Source organism: Salmo salar, chromosome ssa19 (genome assembly GCF_905237065.1).
Source record: "Salmo salar chromosome ssa19, Ssal_v3.1, whole genome shotgun sequence".
Taxonomy (NCBI): Eukaryota; Metazoa; Chordata; class Actinopteri; order Salmoniformes; family Salmonidae; genus Salmo; species Salmo salar.
This window is the reverse complement of record NC_059460.1, coordinates 6757729-6776385: the sequence shown is the minus strand read 5'-3', so window position 1 is coordinate 6776385 and position 18657 is coordinate 6757729. Positions and strand designations below refer to the sequence as shown.

Below are 18657 nucleotides of genomic sequence, written 5' to 3'. Positions count from 1 at the left end.
ACCGTCCGTAATGAGATCCCAAAACAACTGTCACGCTGTATAATGTTAGGAGACAGGTGCAGGAATTTTAATTTTACCTTTTATTTAACTAGGCAAGTCAGTTAAGAACAAATTCTTATTTTCAGTGATGGCCTAGGAACTGTTGGTTAACTGCCTTGTTCAGGGGCAGAACAACAGATTTTTACCTTGTCAGCTCGGGGATTCGTTCTTGCAACCTTTCGATTACAAGTCCAACGCTCTAACCACTAGGCTACCTGCGAAATAGAGTTTTTAATTTTTTCACCAAAAATAAAGTATGTCATGAAAACGACAGGGACGAAGCCCAAAACAAACACGGGTATATATATAAAACACAGGGATGTAACCCAAACAAAAGAGTGAGGTGTAAACCCCTAACCAATACACAGGACGAGGCCCGTAATAACAAGATTACAATAACACGTAGCACGAAAGCCGATACAACAGAGCACAGGTACTCACAAGACCAACGGACATGGAGACAATAATCGACAAGGACAATGGGGAACAGAGGGCACATATATACACATACTAATCAGAGGAAATGGAAACCAGGTGGTCGTAATGAGACAAGACAGTCTGGGGTTGGTGGTAATGAATCCAATTCAGTGACGCCTAGAAGGCCGGTGACATAGACCTCCGGAGCTGGTGAATGGAATGAGCAGCAATACCGGGGGGATCCGTAACAACAACAACTGATCTTACATAATTGTTCTTTCAGTACCCACGGACCATTCCAACTGTTTGGATTACAGAAATATTGTTTCATTATTCATCTTTTTGATGTCACCATTTTGGCAGGAGGAATTTCCTTGTAACAAAGAGGTTTCTTTCCCCTCCTCTTGCAAAGCCCAAAGGCAGAGCTTCTACAAGGTATTTACGACCGTCATAAAATGACCAACTTCACCCCTCTCCCCCTATGTGGAGGGAGAGGGCGCTGTAGAGCGGACCCATATAACCTGATCCTCCTTATCTTCACAGGAAAGTCATGACAACTGACATTCTGTCATTTTTCTTTGCTTATTTGAGCTGTTCTTGCCATAATATGGACTTGTATTTTACCAAATTGGTCTATCTTCTGTATACCACACCTACCTTGTCGCAACACAACTGATTGGCTCAAAGGCATTAACTTGTTATGGATAGGGGGCAGTATATTCACGGCCAGATAAAAAACGTACCCGATTGAATCTGATTATTACTCCTGCCCAGAAACTAGAATATGCATATAATTATTAGCTTTGGATAGAAAACACTACAAAGCTTCTAAAACTGTTTGAATGGTGTCTGTGAGTATAGCAGAACTAATTTGGCAGGCCAAAACCTGAGAAGATTCCAAACAGGAAGCGCCCTCTCTGACTATTTCTTGGCCTTCTTGATCATCTCTGTCCAAAACAGGGGATCTCTGCTGTAACGTGACATTTTCTAACGCTCCCATAGGCTCTCAGAAGGCGCCAGAACGTTGAATGATGACTTTGCAGGCCATGGCTGAAAAACAGTAGCGCATTTGGATAGTGGTCGATCTGAGAACAATGAGACTGGGGGCGCGTGCACAAGACGACTCCATGTTTTTATTTTTTCGTCTTTGAACGAAAACAGGGTTTGCCAGTCGGAATATTATCGCTTTTTTACGAGAAAAATCGCATAAAAATTGATTTTAAACAGCGTTTGACATGCTTCGAAGTACGGTAATGGAATATTTTGACATTTTTTGTCACGAAACACGCCGGGCGCGTCACCCTTCTTTACCCTTCGGATAGTGTCTTGAACGCACGAACAAAACGCCGCTATTTGGCTATAACTATGGATTATTTGGAACCAAACCAACATTTGTTATTGAAGTAGATGTCACGAAATTTCGCCGTGTTGAGGAAAGGAGGACCAAAATGCAGCGGGTATGTGGATACTCATTCTTTTAATTGGAAAAACGAAAAAGCATCCACAGGGAAAAAACAAAACAATAAACAATACTCACAACGGTAACAGTTTTGCAGGCTATACAAAACGCAGTGCAAAATCAATCTCCCACAAAAGACAAACACAAACACACCCTCATATATGGGACTCTCAATCAAAGGCAAATAGACAACACCTGCCTTCATTTGAGAGTCCCAACCCCAATGAACCCAAACATAGAAACAGACACACTAGACTAAACATAGAATACATGAAAATCAAACAGTGCCCAAAAACCCCGGAATACCTAAATCAACTCCCCTACAACAAACACACCACCCCTAACCACATAAAACAAATACCCTCTGCCACGTCCTGACCAAACTACAATACCAATTAACCCTTATACTGGCCAGGACGTGACAGTACCCCCCCTAAAGGTGCTAACCCCGGAAGCACCTTAAGAAAAACAACAACCCCAAACAACAACAACAACAAAAAATCCCCCTACTAAAGGGAGGGAAGGGAGGATGGCTGCCGTCAACGACGGCACTGTGCTACTACCCCCTCCCCAACCCAGCTATATCTGGAGGTGGCTCTGGTTCTGGCCGTTCCAGGCAGTCGGGCCACTCTGGCAGACCCGGAGGACAGTCGGGCCACTCTGGCAGACCCGGAGGACAGTCGGGCCACTCTGGCAGACCCGGAGGACAGTCGGGCCACTCTGGCAGACCCGGAGGACAGTCGGGCCACTCTGGCAGACCCGGAGGGCAGTCGGGCCACTCTGGCAGACCCGGAGGACAGTCGGGCCACTCTGGCAGACCCGGAGGGCAGTCGGGCCACTCTGGCAGACCCGGAAGGCAGTCGGGCCACTCTGGAAGACCCGGAGGGCAGTCGGGCCGCTCTGGCAGACCCGGAGGGCAGTCGGGCCGCTCTGGCAGACGCGGAGGGCAGTCGGGCCGCTCTGGCAGACCCGGAGGGCAGTCGGGCCGCTCTGGCAGACCCGGAGGGCAGTCGGGCCGCTCTGGCAGACCCGGAGGGCAGTCGGGCCGCTCTGGCAGACCCGGAGGGCAGTCGGGCCGCTCTGGCAGTTCCGGGCAGTCGGGCCGCTCTGGCAGTTCCGGGCAGTCGGGCCGCTCTGGTGACTGTTGACTGGCGGGCAGCTCTGGTGACTGTTGACTGGCGGGCAGCTCTGGTGACTGTTGACTGGCGGGCAGCTTTGGTGACTGTTGACTGGCGGGCAGCTCTGGTGACTGTTGACTGGCGGGCAGCTCTGGTGACTGTTGACTGGCGGGCAGCTCTGGTGACTGTTGACTGGCGGGCAGCTCTGGTGACTGTTGACTGGCGGGCAGCTCTGGTGACTGTTGACTGGCGGGCAGCTCTGGTGACTGTTGACTGGCGGGCAGCTCTGGTGACTGTTGACTGGCGGGCAGCTCTGGTGACTGTTGACTGGCGGGCAGCTCTGGTGACTGTTGACTGGCGGGCAGCTCTGGTGACTGTTGACTGGCGGGCAGCTCTGGTGACTGTTGACTGGCGGGCAGCTCTGGCGCCTCTTGACTGACGGGCCGACGCACTGTCAACCTGGTGCGTGGTGCTGGTACTGGGGTTATCAGCCTGAGAACACGCACCTCCAGGCTAGTGCGGGGAGCGGGAACAGGACGAGTCTTACTGGGCTGACGCACCTCTGGGTCTGCACGAGAGGCAGGAACCGGAAAGACTGGGCCATGGAGGCGCGCAGATGGCCGTGATCGCACCACCTGCACAGCCCGTCCTGGCTGGATGAGACTAGTAGCCCTGCACGAGTGGGGTGCTGGTGCAGGGTGGACTGGGCTGTGCGTGCGTATAGGCGAGATATTGCGCACCTCCGCGAAACACGGCGCTCTCCACCTCCTACGCTCCACCATGTACTCACGGGTAGCTGGCTTATGGTTCCTCCTAGACCTAGCCAAACTACCCGTGTGCCCCCCCAAAACAAAATCTTGGGGGTGCCTCTCCGGCTTCCTCGCCAGGGCTTCAAACCACCGCCTCTCAGCCTTCGCCTCCTCGATCTCTTCCCGTGGGCGACGGTATTCCCCAGCCTGATGCCAAGTTCCAGCCCCATCCAAAATCTCCTCCCAAGTCCATCTTTCCCCATAGTCCATATCCTGAGCGTGCTGCTCCTCTCTCCGCTGCTTGGTCTTGGTTTGGTGGGAGATTCTGTCACGAAATTTCGTCGTGTTGAGGAAAGGAGGACCAAAATGCAGCGGGTATGTGGATACTCATTCTTTTAATTGGAAAAATGAAAAAGCATCCACAGGGAAAAAACAAAACAATAAACAATACAATAACTACAATACCAATTAACCCTTATTCTGGCCAGGACGTGACAGTAGAAGTCCTGGGAGTGCATTCTGACGAAGAACAGCAAAGGTAATCCAATTTTTCTTATAGTGGGTGTCAAAATAGCTAGCCATGATGGCCGGGCTATCTACTCAGAATATTGCAAAATGTGCTTTCACTGAAAAGCTATTTTAAAATCGGACACCGCGATTGCATAAAGGAGTTCTGTATCTATAATTCTTTAAATAATTGTTATGTTTTTTGTGAACGTTTATCGTGAGTAATTTAGTAAATTCTCCGAAAGTGTTCGATGGGAATGCTAGTTCTAAACGTCACATGCTAATGTAAAAAGCTGTTTTTTGATATAAATATGAACTTGATTGAACAAAACATGCATGTATTGTGTAACATAATGTCCTAGGAGTGTCATCTGATGAAGATCATCAAAGGTTAGTGCTGCATTTAGCTGTGTTTTTTTTTTGTGACATTATATGCTAGCTTGAAAAATGGGTGTCTGATTATTTCTGGCTGGGTACTCTGCTGACATAATCTAATGTTTTGCTTTCACTGTAAAGCCTTTTTGAAATAGGACAGTGTGGTTAGATAAAGGAGAGTCTTGTCTTTAAAATTGTGTAAAATAGTCATATGTTTGAAAAATTGAAGTTTTGGGATTTTTGAGGAATTTGTAATTCGCGCCACGCCTATCATTGGATATTGGAGCAGGTGTTCCGCTAGCGGAACGTCTAGATGTTAAGAAGGAAGAAATTCCACAAATGTACTTTTAAAAAGGCAGACCTTTTGAAATGCATTCCAGGTAACTACCTCATGAAGCTGGTTGAGAGAATGCCAAGAGTGTGCAAATCTGTCATCAAGGCAAAAGGTGGCTACTTTGAAGAATCTCAAATCTCAAATATATTTTGATTTTTTTCACACTTTTTTGGTTACTACATGATTCCATATGTTTTCTTACATAGTTTGATGTTTTTAAAAAAAATTGAAAATAAAGAAAAAGCCTTGAATGAGCAGGTGTGTCCAAACTTTTGACTGGTACTGCATCAGTTGAAAACTCTCACTAAAGTGTGCAACAAATGTAGCATCTTACAAGACATGCCTCAAAATTTGTTAATGAGCCAGAAGCAACAATACCATGCGCCCACTAGTGCTCAAAAGATTTAGGCACTCTAAAAATACACTGGGGTACCGTATTCTGTGGGGTTACAGTACCATTCAAAATACAGCCACTTCTTTACATTAATGTATTGTTAAACCAACGTTTATTTAGAATTTACGGAATAATTTACCAACTTAAAACCTGTTGAGGACAGACTTCCGCTAGCGGAACCCCGTTCCGCCTGTGGAACCCCTAGCCAACAGCCAATGGCATCGCACGGCGTGAAATACGAAACCAACTAAAATACCACAATTCAATTTTACACCATATTAAAGATAAGACTCTCGTTAATCTAACCACATTGTCCGATTTCAAAAAGGCTTTACAGCGAAAGCAAAACATTAGATTATGTCAGGAGAATACCCAGCCAAAAAATTATCACACAGACAATTTCAAAGCAAGCATATATGTCACAAAAACCCAAACCACAGCTAAATGCAGCACTAACCTTTGATGATCTTCATCAGATGACACTCCTAGGACATTATGTTATACAATTCATGCATGTTTTGTTCAATCAAGTTCAAATTTATATCAAAAAACAGCTTTTTACATTAGCATGTTTTGTTCAGAACTAGCATTCCCACCAAAAACTTCTGGTGAATTTACTAAATTACTCATGATAAACGTTGACAAAATACATAACAATCATTTAAAGAATTATAGATACAGAACTCCTTTATGCAATCGCGGTGTCCGATTTTAAAATAGCTTTTCGGCGAAAGCACATTTTGCAATATTCTGAGTTCATAGCTCGGCCATCACGGCTAGCTATTTTGACACCCACCAAGTTTGGGACAACCTAAACTCAGAAATACTATTAGAAAAATCAGATTACCTTTGCTGTTCTTCGTCAGAATGCACTCCCAGGACTTCTACTTCAACAACAAATGTTGTTTTGGTTCCAAATAATCCATAGTTATATTCAAATAGATCCGATTTGTTCGTGCGTTCAGGTCACTATCCGAAGGGTGACGCGAGAGCGCATTCCGTGACAAAAAATGTCAATATTCCATTACCGTACTTTGAAGCATGTCAAACACTGTTTAAAATCAATTTTTATGCTATTTTTCTCATAAAATAGCGATAATATTCCAACCGGGCAACGTTGTATTCATTCAAAGGCTGAAAGAAAAAAATTGAGAAGTCTCGTGGCTGCGCATCTCCAGTGTCACTGTCCACAGGCTGACCACTCACAAATTCTGATGCTGTTCTTCAAACACCCCATTGCACTTTCTGGCGACTTTAGAGAGCCAATGGAAGCCTTAGAAAATGTCACATTACAGCACAGATGCTGTATTTTTGATAGAGATGCAACAGAAGGAGAACAAATTGTCAGAAAGGGCACTTCCTGTATGGAATCTTCTCAGGTTTTGGCCTGCCATATGAGTTCTGTTATACTCACAGACACCATTCAAACAGTTTTAGAAACTTTAGAGTGTTTTCTATCCAAATATATATGCATATTCCAGTTTCTGGGCAGGAGTAGTAACCAGATTAATTCAGGTATGTTTTTTATCCGGCAGTGGAAATACTGCCCCCTATCCCAAAGAAGTTAAGCTCAATTCAAACTAAAATAATAATAATTTTTTACGAGCGTGAACAAGGGTGCTCACCCTGGAAATAGAATACATATGAGTGAATGAGAGAAATCGGACGGGCCACATGAGCCAGCTGCGTCATAGCCCTTCAAATTATAAAGCAAGTCTACTTTTCTCACTCCTACTGGTAAAATAAATTGCGTTGACTGTTAGTAGAAAATGAATTGGTATGATCCTCCCTATGCTAAGTACACTAAATATGTAGTTTTAAATGTTTTGGGCTGTTTATCAGTCAAATAGGCTACATATTTGAAAACCATTGTATGACTTTGATCAGCATATAGTCAGGCTATGGCTGGAAAACTTGAGGACTCTGATTTCAAGAGAGAATACTGTTTATGTACAAGAACGAGACTTGGTTGTTTATAAACTACTTGGGTTTATTAGCTACAACATCCTTGTGAGCTAGCAAAGAAACAACCATTTAGCACAGGTATGGTAGCTCCAGTAGGACATCCAAGGTGAATCAAAAGGAACTCACAACAACTCCGAGGGGCTACATAGCGAACATATATAACTGTATATTATGTATATTCATGACAATTACTTTGGCATATTCTATGTAGTGCATGTGAATTGACACTCCACTCTCGTACGCAAATTTCACGCCATGTTTTTTATTTATTTTATTTTACCTTTATTTAACTAGGTAAGTCAGTTAAGAACAAATTATTATTTTCAATGATGGCCTAGGAACAATGGATTAACTGCCTTGTTCAGGGGCAGAACGACAGATGTTCACCTTGTAAGCTCAGGGATTTGCTTTTGCCACCTTTCGGTTACTAGTCCAACTGTCACGTCCTGGCCAGTAAAAGGGTTAATTGTTATTGTAGTTTGGTCAGGACGTGGCAGAGGGTATTTGTTTTATGTGGTTCAGGGTGGTGTGTTAGTTAGGAGGGCGTTTGATTTATTATTTCTGGGTTTTGAGTTATGATCTATGTTTATGTATTTCTATGTGTAGTCTAGTGATTGTGTTTCTATGTTGAGTTAATTGGGGTGGACTTCCAATTGAAGGCAGCTGTTTGGTGTTGCCTTTGATTGGAAGTCCTATATTAGTTGGGTGTGTTTTGTCTTGTATTTGTGGGAGATTGTTCTGTGTTTAGCCTTATGCCTTGCCAGACTGTCTGTGGATCGTTCGTTCTCTTGTTTGTTGTTTTTGGTGTTCATTTTGATTTAATAAATGTTCAAAATGAACAAACACAGTCCTGCTGCATTTTGGTCCTCCTTCACCGACGATATCCGTGACACCAACGCTCTAACCACTAGGCTACCTGCCGCCCCATTGATGTGCTTCTCTCCGTGTGATTTTGGCTCTGTACGCAATTTACTGTAAATAATTCATACAGCACTTTACTGTTAGTTTTATTGTATAATACTGTAAAAAAAATTACAGTGTGTATATCCAATGTGTTTTAATTGTTTGGCCATTTTACATTTCAGCCAGACTTTTACATTAAAGGTACCCTGTATAAAGCTAACTTTATTGTAAATTGTAACATACATTTATTTTCTGGGAAACAACGTATATTAAGTAACTATGACTAGTATGACATTGACACATTTTCCTGTGATACAGTCAAAATCCATCTAACAGACTGTTTTCATGCTGTCAGGGAGTTTTTCTTCTCTCTGTGACTGTGGCAACCAAATAATCTGTCACCAGGCCCTACTAACCACATTCTACTTAAAAACCCAGACCACCTCTGTCAGAAAAGCAATTAAGTGTGAGGGTTTCATTTTGAATTTAAATGAGATTATATTACAATGGCATGAAAAGGGGGAGGAGGGTCACGTCATGATGAAGGGAACACGAGTGCTCCTCTTTATCTATCACCCCAGCTCAGAGATTATTAGAAAATACTTGAATGCAGCGAGAGAGGGACATATGGTGTGTGTGTGTGTGTGTCTTTACTGACAGTCTTGTGAACAGAAGAATTGGGGATAACTAACATTACTGAAACAAACATAAGGTTGGGGTCAGAGAGGTGGGGAACGAACAATTATCGCTGGCTGGGATGAAAAACCAAAATCAAGGCCTGTACGGAGCAAATTTCAATCACAATACAAACCATGACATTGTCATCTTTCAATGACATTGTCATCTTTCATTGAAGTCTACACCTCCCTCTTCTCCCCACCCTTGACCGGTTATGCTAATCAGCAACTGTTTTTATTCTAGTACCAACGTCATAATAAACATCTGTCCACCCAAAACATCCCTATTGTGTGGACTTGGAAAATGAAAGGCATTTTAGGTCTGTAAAGCCTATTGTCTGTCTCAATAACAATATTTATATGTTTGAAAAAAAGAAAAGGGATTTTAGGGAGGTTCTCATACTATAGCTGCAGTGCTCCAGTGGGTAAATCCTGAGTGAGGGTTACGACTGTTTTTCATATAACGCTGTTCAATAACGCTGTACTGTCTTCCCACTCTCTTTCTCTCCCCCTTTCTTTCTCCCTCTGCCCATCTCCATCTCTCTGTGTATATCGCTCTCCCTTACTTTTTCTCCATCTCTTCCCCCTCTGTGTTCATCTCTTTCTTTCTCTCTCTCTTATGCTCTGTGTCCTTGGATGGAGCAGCAGATGAACTGGGCATCAAGTTCATGGGTAAGGAAATGTTTCATTTGCACAGTAAATCGCTCCTTTATTTTCTCTCGGCCAATCAGAAAATACCTTGCACAAAACATACAATCCAGCAAAACTTTCTTTGCTCACCTTGGAAAATATGAACGTGTTCTGGTCACCATGGAAACACGGAGGTAGCGAATTAGATGTATTTTATCAGCATGGAAGCGAGTATTGTGTGTGAGTGTGATGTAAGGTCCTATACGGCAACCAAAATAATTATCTCTGCAGTGTTCTTGACTGTGCACATGTTTGCAAATGCATTGTCTATGTGGCATGTATGTGTGCGTGTTTTCAAGTGTTCTCCTGTGTGTGAAAATATGCATTTATTTAAGATGGAATTTACCGCTACATCCCTGAAGTGTATTCCTCACTGCACACTGTATACTCATGTAAATGGTTGGAAATGTCACATGGGCATGTACGCCATGTTTAATACCATAAAGCTATACCCTACATTCCAAACCAACCCCCCTGCCCCTCATATCAAATCAAATTGATTTATATAGCCCTTCATACATCAGCTGATATCTCAAAGTGCTGTACAGAAACCCAGCCTAAAACCCCAAACAGCAAGCAATGCAGGTGTAGAAGCACGGTGGCTAGGAAAAACTCCCTAGTAAGGCCAAAACCTAGGAAGAAACCTAAAGAGGAACCAGGCTATGAGGGGTGGCCAGTCCTCTTCTGGCTGTGCTGGGTGGAGATTTTAACAGAACATGGCCAAGATGTTCAAATGTTCATAAATGACCAGCATGGTCAAATAATAATAATCACAGTAGTTGTCGAGGGTGCAACAGGTCAGCACCTCAGGAGTAAATGTCAGTTGGCTGTTAGTAGCCAATCATTGAGAGTATCTCTACCGCTCCTGCTGTCTCTAGAGAGTTCAAAATAGCAGGTCTGGGACAGGTAGCACGTCCGGTGAACAGGTCAGAGTTCCATGGCCGCAGGCAGAACAGTTGAAACTGGAGCAGCAGCACGGCCAGGTGGACTGGGGACAGCAAGGAGTATTCATGCCAGGTAGTCCTGAGGCATGGCCCTAGGGCTCAGGTCCTCCGAGAGAGAGAAAGAGAGAAAGAAAGGAAGAAAGAGAGAATTAGAGAGAGCATACTTAAATTCACACAGGACACTGGATAAGACAGGAGAAATACTCCAGATATAACAGACCATTCCATAGAAATTGAGCTCTATAGGAGAAAGCCCTGCCTCCAGCTGTTTGCTTAGAAATTCTAGGGACAATTAGGAGGCCTGCGTCTTGTGACCGAAGTTTATTTAGTGCTTTATCTGGGTAGCCGGAAAGTAGAGCATTGCAGTAGTCTAACCTAGAAGTGACAAAAGCATGGATTCATTTTTCAGCTATTTGGACAGAAAATTTCTGATTTTTGCAATGTTACTAGGATGGAAAAAAGCTGTCCTTGAAACAGTCTTGATATGTTCGTCAAAAGAGAGATCAGGGTCCAGAGTAACGCCGAGGTCCTTCACAGTTTTATTTGAGACAACTGTACAACCATCAAGATTAATTGTCAGATTCAACAGAAGATCTTTGTTTCTTGGGACCTAGAACTAGCATCTCTGTTTTGTCCAAGTTTAAAAGTAGAAAGTTTGCAGCCATCCACTTCCTTATGTCTGAAACACAGGCTTCCAGCGAGGTCAAATTTGGGGCTTCACCATGTTTCATCGAAATGTACATCTGTGTGTCATTTGCATAGCAGTGAAATTGAACATTATGTTTTTGAATGACATCACCAAGAGGTAAAATATATTGTGAAAACAATAGTGGTCCTAAAACGGAACCTTGAGGAACACCGAAATTTACAGTTGATATGTCAGAGGACAAACCATCCACAGAGACAAACTGATATCTTTCCGACAGATCTAAACCAGGCCAGAACTTGTCCGTGTAGACCAATTTGGGTTTCCAATCTCTCCAAAAGAATGTGGTGATAGATGGTATCAAAAGCAGCACTAAGGTCTAGGAGCACGAGGACAGATGCAGAGCCTCCATCTGATGCCATTAAAAGGTCATTTACCACCTTCACAAGTCTCACTGCTATGATGGGGTCTAAAACCAGACTGAAGCTTTTCGTATACATTGTTTGTCTTCAGGAAGGCAGTGAGTTGCTGCGCAACAGCTTTATCATTTTTTTAGAGGAATGGGCGATTCGATATATGCCGATCGTTTTTTATATTTTCTGGGTTTGGGTTTTTCAAGAGAGGCTTTATTACTGCCACTTTTAGTGAGTTTGGTACACATCTGGTGTGTACCAAACATAGAGAGCCGTTTATTATGTTCAACATAGGAGGGCTAAGCACAGGAAGCAACTCTTTCAGTAGTTTAGTTGGAATAGGGTCCAGTATGCAGATTGAAGTTTTAGAGGCCATGATTTTCATCATTGTGTCAAGAGATATAGTACTAAAACACATGAGTGTCTCCCTTGATCCTAGGTCCTGGCAGAGTTGTGCAGACTCAGGACAACTGAGCTTTGGAGGAATACGCAGATTTAAAGAGGAGTCCGTAATTTGCTTTCCAATGATCTTGATCTTTTCCTCAAAGAAGTTCATGAATTTATTACTGCTGAAGTGAAAGCCATCTTCTCTTGGGGAATGCTGCTTTTTAGGTAGCTTTGCGACAGTATCAAAAATATATTTTGGATTGTTCTTATTTTCCTCAATTAAATTGGAAAAATAGGATGATCGAGCAGCAGAGGGCTCTTCGATATTGCACGGTACTGTCTTTCCAGGCTAGTCGGAAGACTTCCAGTTTGGTGTGGCGCCATTTCCGTTCCAATTTTCTGGAAGCTTGCTTCACAGCTCGGGTATTTTCTGTATACCAGGGAGCTTGTTTCTTATGAAAAATGTTTTTAGTTGTTAGGGGTGCGGCTGCATCTACGGTATTGCGCAAGGTTAAATTGAGTTCCTCAGTTAGGAGGTTAACTGATTTTTGTCCTCTGACGTCCTTGGGTAGGCAGAGGGAGTCTGGAAGGGCATCAAGGAATCTTTGGGTTGTCTGAGAATTTATAGCATAGCTTTTGATGATCCTTGGCTGGGGTCTGAGCAGATTATTTGTTGCGATTGGAAACGTAATAAAATGGTGGTCCAATAGTCCAGGATTATGAGGAAAAACATTAAGATCGACAACATTTATTCCATGGGACAAAACTTGGTCCAGAGTATGACTGTGGCAGTGAGTAGGTCCGGAGACATGATGGCTCAGAATGCCTTTTGGAGTGGGTCTGTGGACTTTTCCATGTGAATATTAAAGTCACCAATGATTTGAATATCATCTGCTATGACTACAAGGTCCGATAGGAATTCAGGGAACTCTGTGAGGAACGCTGTATATGGCCCAGGAGGCCTGTAAACAGTAGCTATAAAAAGTGATTGAGTAGGCTGCATAGATTTCATGACTTGAAGCTCAAAAGACGAAAATGTTTTTTTTTTTTGTAAATGTTAGCAACACCTCCGCCTTTGCAGGATGCGCGGGGGATATGGTCACTAGTGTAACCAGGAGGTGAGGCCTCATTTAACACAGTAAATTCATCAGGCTTAAGCCATGTTTCAGTCAGGCCAATCACATCAAGATTATGATCAGTGATTAGTTAATTGACTATAACTGCCTTAGAAGTGAGGGATCTAACATTAAGTAGCCCTATTTTGAGATGTGAGATATCACAATCTCTTTCAATAATGGCAGGAATGGAGGAGGTCTTTATTCCAGTGAGATTGCTAAGGCGGTCTCAATGGGGATAGCTGAGCTGACTACACTGACTGTGCTAGTGGCAGACTCCACTAAGCTGGCAGGCTGGCTAACAGCCTGCTGCCTGGCCTGCACCCTATTTCATTGTGGAGCTAGGGGAGTTAGAGCCCTGTCTATGTTCATAGATAAGATGAGAGCACCCCTCCAGCTAGGATGGAGTCCGTCACTCATCAACAGGCCAGGCTTGGTCCTGTTTTTGGGTGAGTCCCAGAAAGAGGGCCAATTATCTACAAATTCTATCTTTTGGGAGGGGCAGAAAGCAGTTTTCAACCAGCGATTGAATTGTGAGACTCTGCTGTAGAGCTTTTCACTCCACCTAACTGGGAGGGGGCCAGAGACACCCCTATTGCCTATAGGCACTTGAGTCGATGTTTAAGCAATATAGGGGTATCTCCATTTTGGCATCTTGTCACAATATTGCTTATGTAACAGATGCACTATCAAATTGCTAGCTTTTTGTTAGCGTAATTGGCTAAGACGTTGTAAAAAAATGTACTCACATTTTATTTGTCACATGTGCTGAATACAACAGGTGTAGACCTTACGGTGAAATGCTTACTTACAAACCCTTAACCTCTATGGGCTAGGTGGGACGCTTGCGTCCCACCTACTCAACAGCCAGTTGAATCCTGTGGCGCGTTATTCAAATCCTTAGATATGCTATTACTTAAATTTTTCTAAAATATGACTATTTTACACCATTTTAAAGATAAGACTCTCGTTAATCTAACCACACTGTCCAATTTCAAAAAGGCTTTACAACGAAAGCAAAACATTAGATTATGTCAGCAGAGTACCGAGCCAGAAATAATCAGACACCCATTTTTCAAGCTAGCATATAATGTCACATAAACCCAAACCACAGCTAAATGTAGCACTAACCTTTGATGATCTTCATCAGATGACAACCCTAGGACATTATGTTATACAATACATGCATGTTTGTTCAATCAAGTTCATATTTATATCAAAAACCAGCTTTTTACATTAGCATGTGACTAGCATGTGACTAGCATTCCCACCGAACACTGCCGGTGAATTTACTAAATTACTCACGATAAACGTTCACAAAAAGCATAACAATTATTTTAAGAATTATAGATACAGAACTCCTCTATGCACTCGATATGTCCGATTTTAAAATAGCTTTTTGGTGAAAGCACATTTTGCAATATTCTCAGTAGATAGCCCGGCATCACAGGGCTAGCTATTTAGACACCCAGCAGGTTTAGCACTCATCAAAGTCAGATTTACTATAAGAAAAATGTTCTTACCTTTGTTGTCTTCGTCAGAATGCACTCCCAGGACTTCTACTTCAATGACAAATGTTGGTTTGGTCCAAAATAATCCATCGTTATATCCGAATAGCGGCGTTTTGTTCGTGCGTTCCAGACACTATCCGAAATAGTAAAGAAGTGTCACGCGCTTGGCGCAATTCCTGACAATAAAATTCAAAGTATTCCATTACCGTACGTCGAAGCATGTCAACCGCTGTTTAAAATCAATTTTTACGTCATTTTTCTCGTAGAAAAGCGATAATATTCCGACAGGGAATCTCCTTTTCGGCAAACAGAGGAAAAAATCCCAAAGGCGGGGGCGGTCGGGGTCACGCGCATAAGCTAGTGTCTCTTGATGGGCCACTTGAGAAAGGCGATAATGTGTTTCAGCCTGGGGCTGGAATGACGACATTCTGTTTTTTCCCGGGCTCTGAGAGCCTATGGAAGACGTGGGAAGTGTCACGTTAGAGCAGAGATCCTTAGTAAATGATAGAGATGGAAAAGAAGTTCAACAAATGGTCAGACAGGCCACTTCCTGTAAAGGAATCTCTCAGGTTTTGACCTGCCATTTGAGTTCTGTTATACTCACAGACACCATTCAAACAGTTTTAGAAAATTTAGGGTGTTTTCTATCCATATGTAATAAGTATATGCATATTCTAGTTACTGAGTAGGAGTGGTAACCAGATTAAATCGGGTATGTTTTTTATCCAGCCGTGTCAATGCTGCCCCCTAGCCCTAACAGGTTAATAGGGGCTGCAACAATTTCAGCGGATAATTTTAGAAAGAGAGGGTTCAGATTATCTAGCCCAGCTGATTTGTAGGGCCCAGATTTTGCAGCTCTTTCAGAACATCAGCTATCTGGATTTGGGTGAAGGAGAAGCGGGAGGGGCTTGGGCAAGTTGCTGTGGGGTGTGCAGAGCTGTTGGCCGGGGTAAGGGTCGCCAGGTGGAAAGCATGGCCAGCAGTAGAAAAATGCTTATTGAAATTCTAGATTATCATAGATTTAACGATGGTGACAGTGTTTCCTAGCCTCAGTGCAGTGGGTAGCTGGGAGGAGGTGCTCCATGGACTTTAGTGTCCCAAAACGTTTTGGAGTTAGTGCTACAGGATGAACATTTCTGTTTAAAAAAGCTGGCCTTTGCTTTCCTAACTGACTGTGTATATTGGTTCCTGACTTCCCAGAAAAGTTGCATATCCCGGGGGTTACTCAATGCTAATGTAGTATGCCACAGGATGTTTTTGTGCTGGTCAATGGCAGTCAAGTCTGGAGTGAAACAAGGGCTGTATCTGTTCTTAGTTCAACATTTTTTGAATGGGGCATGCTTATTTAAGATTGTGAGGAAAGCACTTTTAAAGAGCAACCAGGCATCCTTTACTGACGGGATGAGGTCAATATCCTTCCAGGATACCTGGGCCAGGTCGATTAGAAAGGCCTGCTTGCTGAAGAGTTTTAGGGAGCGTTTGACAGTGATGAGGGGTGGTCGTTTGACCATGGACCCATTTCGGGCGCAGGCAATGAGGCAGTGATCACTGAGATCCTAGTTGAAGACAGCAGAGGTGTATTTAGAGGGCAAGTTGGTCAGGATTATATCTATGAGGGTGCCCATGTTTACGGATTTAGGGTTGTACCTGGTAGGTTCCTTGATAATTTGTGTGAGATTGAGGGCATCTAGCTTGTTGGACACCCAGGGTGTTAACCTGTTAGGGCTAGGGGGCAGCATTTGCACGTCTGGATATTTTTTTTTTACCCGATTTAATCTGGTTACTAATCCTACCCAGTAACTAGAATATGCATATACTTATTATATATGGATAGAAAACACTCTAAAGTTTCTAAAACTGTTTGAATGGTGTCTGTGAGTATAACAGAACTCATTTGGCAGGCAAAACCCTGAGACATTTTCTGACAGGAAGTGGATACCTGATGTGTTGTATTGACTTTAAACCTATCCCATTGAAAAACACAGGGGCTGAGGAATATTTTGGCACTTCCTATTGCTTCCACTAGATGTCACCAGCCTTTACAAAGTGTTTTGAGTCTTCTGGAGGGAGATCTGACCGAACAAGAGCCATGGAACGATGATGTCCCATTAGACACCTGGCGCGCGAGTTCATGTTGGGTACCCTCGTTCCAATACGTTATAAAAGAGTATGCATTCGTCCACCTTGAATATTATTCATGTTCTGGTTAAAAAAGGCCCTAATGATTTATGCTATACAACGTTTGACATGTTTGAACGAACGTAAATATATTTTTTCCCCTCGTTCATGACGAGAAGTCCGGCTGGCTTAGATCATGTGCTAACAAGACGGAGATTTTTGGACATAAATGATGAGCTTTTTTGAACAAAACTACATTCGTTATGGACCTGTGATACCTGGAAGTGACATCTGATGAAGAGAATCAAAGGTAATGGATTATTTACATAGTATTTTCGATTTTAGATCTCCCCAACATGACGTCTAGTCTGTATCGCAACGCGTATTTTTCTGGGCGCAGTGCTCAGATTATTGCAAAGTGTGATTTCCCAGTAAGGTTATTTTTAAATCTGGCAAGTTGATTGCGTTCAAGAGATGTAAATCTATAATTCTTTAAATGACAATATAATATTTTACCAATGTTTTCTAATTTTAATTATTTAATTTGTGACGCTGACTTGACTGCCGGTTATTGGAGGGAAACGATTTCCTCAACATCAATGCCATAGTAAAACGCTGTTTTTGGATATAAATATGAACTTGATAGAACTAAAAATGCATGCATTGTCTAACATAATGTCCTAGGAGTGTCATCTGATGGAGATTGTAAAAGGTTAGTGCATCATTTTAGCTGGTTTTATGGTTTTGGTGACACTGTCTTTGAATTGACAAAACATTACACACAACTCTTGTAAATGTACTGTCCTAACATACTCTAAATTTATGCTTTCGCCGTAAAACCTTTTTGAAATCGTAAAACGTGGTTAGATTAAGGAGATGTTTATCTTTCAAAGGGTGTAAAATAGTTGTATGTTTGAAAAATTTGAATTTTGACATTTATTTGGATTCAAATTTGCCGCTCTTGAAATGCACCTGCTGTTGATGGAGTGCACCACGGGTGGCACGCTAGCGTCCCACCTAGCCCATAGAGGTTAACATGCATGAAACCAAGGCTTTTACGGTCAACAAATGAGAGCACCTGGGGAATAGGTGTTGTACTGGGGGCTACAGGTTCTGGGTTAACCTCTACATCACCAGAGGAACAGAGACGGCGTAGGATAAGGTTATGGCTAAAGGCTATAAGAACTGGTTGTTTAGTGTGTTGGGAACAGAGAATAAAAGGAGCAGATTTCTGGGCGTGGTAGAATAGATTCAGGGCGTAATATACAGACAAGGGTATGGTAGGATGTGAGTACAGTGGAGGTAAACCTAGGCATTGAGTGACGATGAGGTTGCATCTCTGGAGGCACCAGTTAAGCCAGGTGAGGTCTCCGCATGTGTGGGGGGTGGGACAAAGAGCTATCTAAGGCATGTTGAACGGGACTGGGTGCTCTACATTGAAATAAAACAAAACTAACTAACCAAAACAGCAGTAGACAAGGCATATTGACATTAGAGAGAGACATAAAGCAATCACAGGTGTTGATTAGGAGAGCTATGACAACAACGGGTAAATGGCGATGAATGGGCAGACAGGGTCAGTTAGATACACACAGGACCTGAGTTTGAGGCTGGGGCTGACAGATAAACACAATGAGGTACCGTGTTAGTGAACATTCCAGCAGGCATCAGCTGTGTAGCCGAGTGAACATAGGGTCCAATGAGCAGCAATAGGTGAGTCAGGAAGCCGTTCGGTAGTCGCTACTATGCCAGGCGAGCGGGAGACAAGGCATTCAGAAAGCTAGCGGGCCCGGTGCTAGTAGATGTGTCTTTGGCGAAAGCCTGTTGAAACCACATCAGACGATTACGTCGGCAGACCAGTCATGAAGGATCGGCGGGGCTTTATGTCGACAATAA

At 43.1% G+C, this 18657-nt stretch overlaps 1 protein-coding gene across 1 annotated transcript in view; it reads left to right on the top strand.

Moving 5' to 3' along the window:
* Positions 1–18657, top strand: part of nrg3b (neuregulin 3b) — a 432471-nt gene that overhangs the window by 329355 nt on the left and 84459 nt on the right. Inside the window, exon 4 of the mRNA XM_014157078.2 lies at positions 9583–9609. Coding sequence (XP_014012553.1) covers positions 9583–9609 — 27 coding nt within the window. The remainder of the gene's footprint in view (positions 1–9582; positions 9610–18657) is intronic.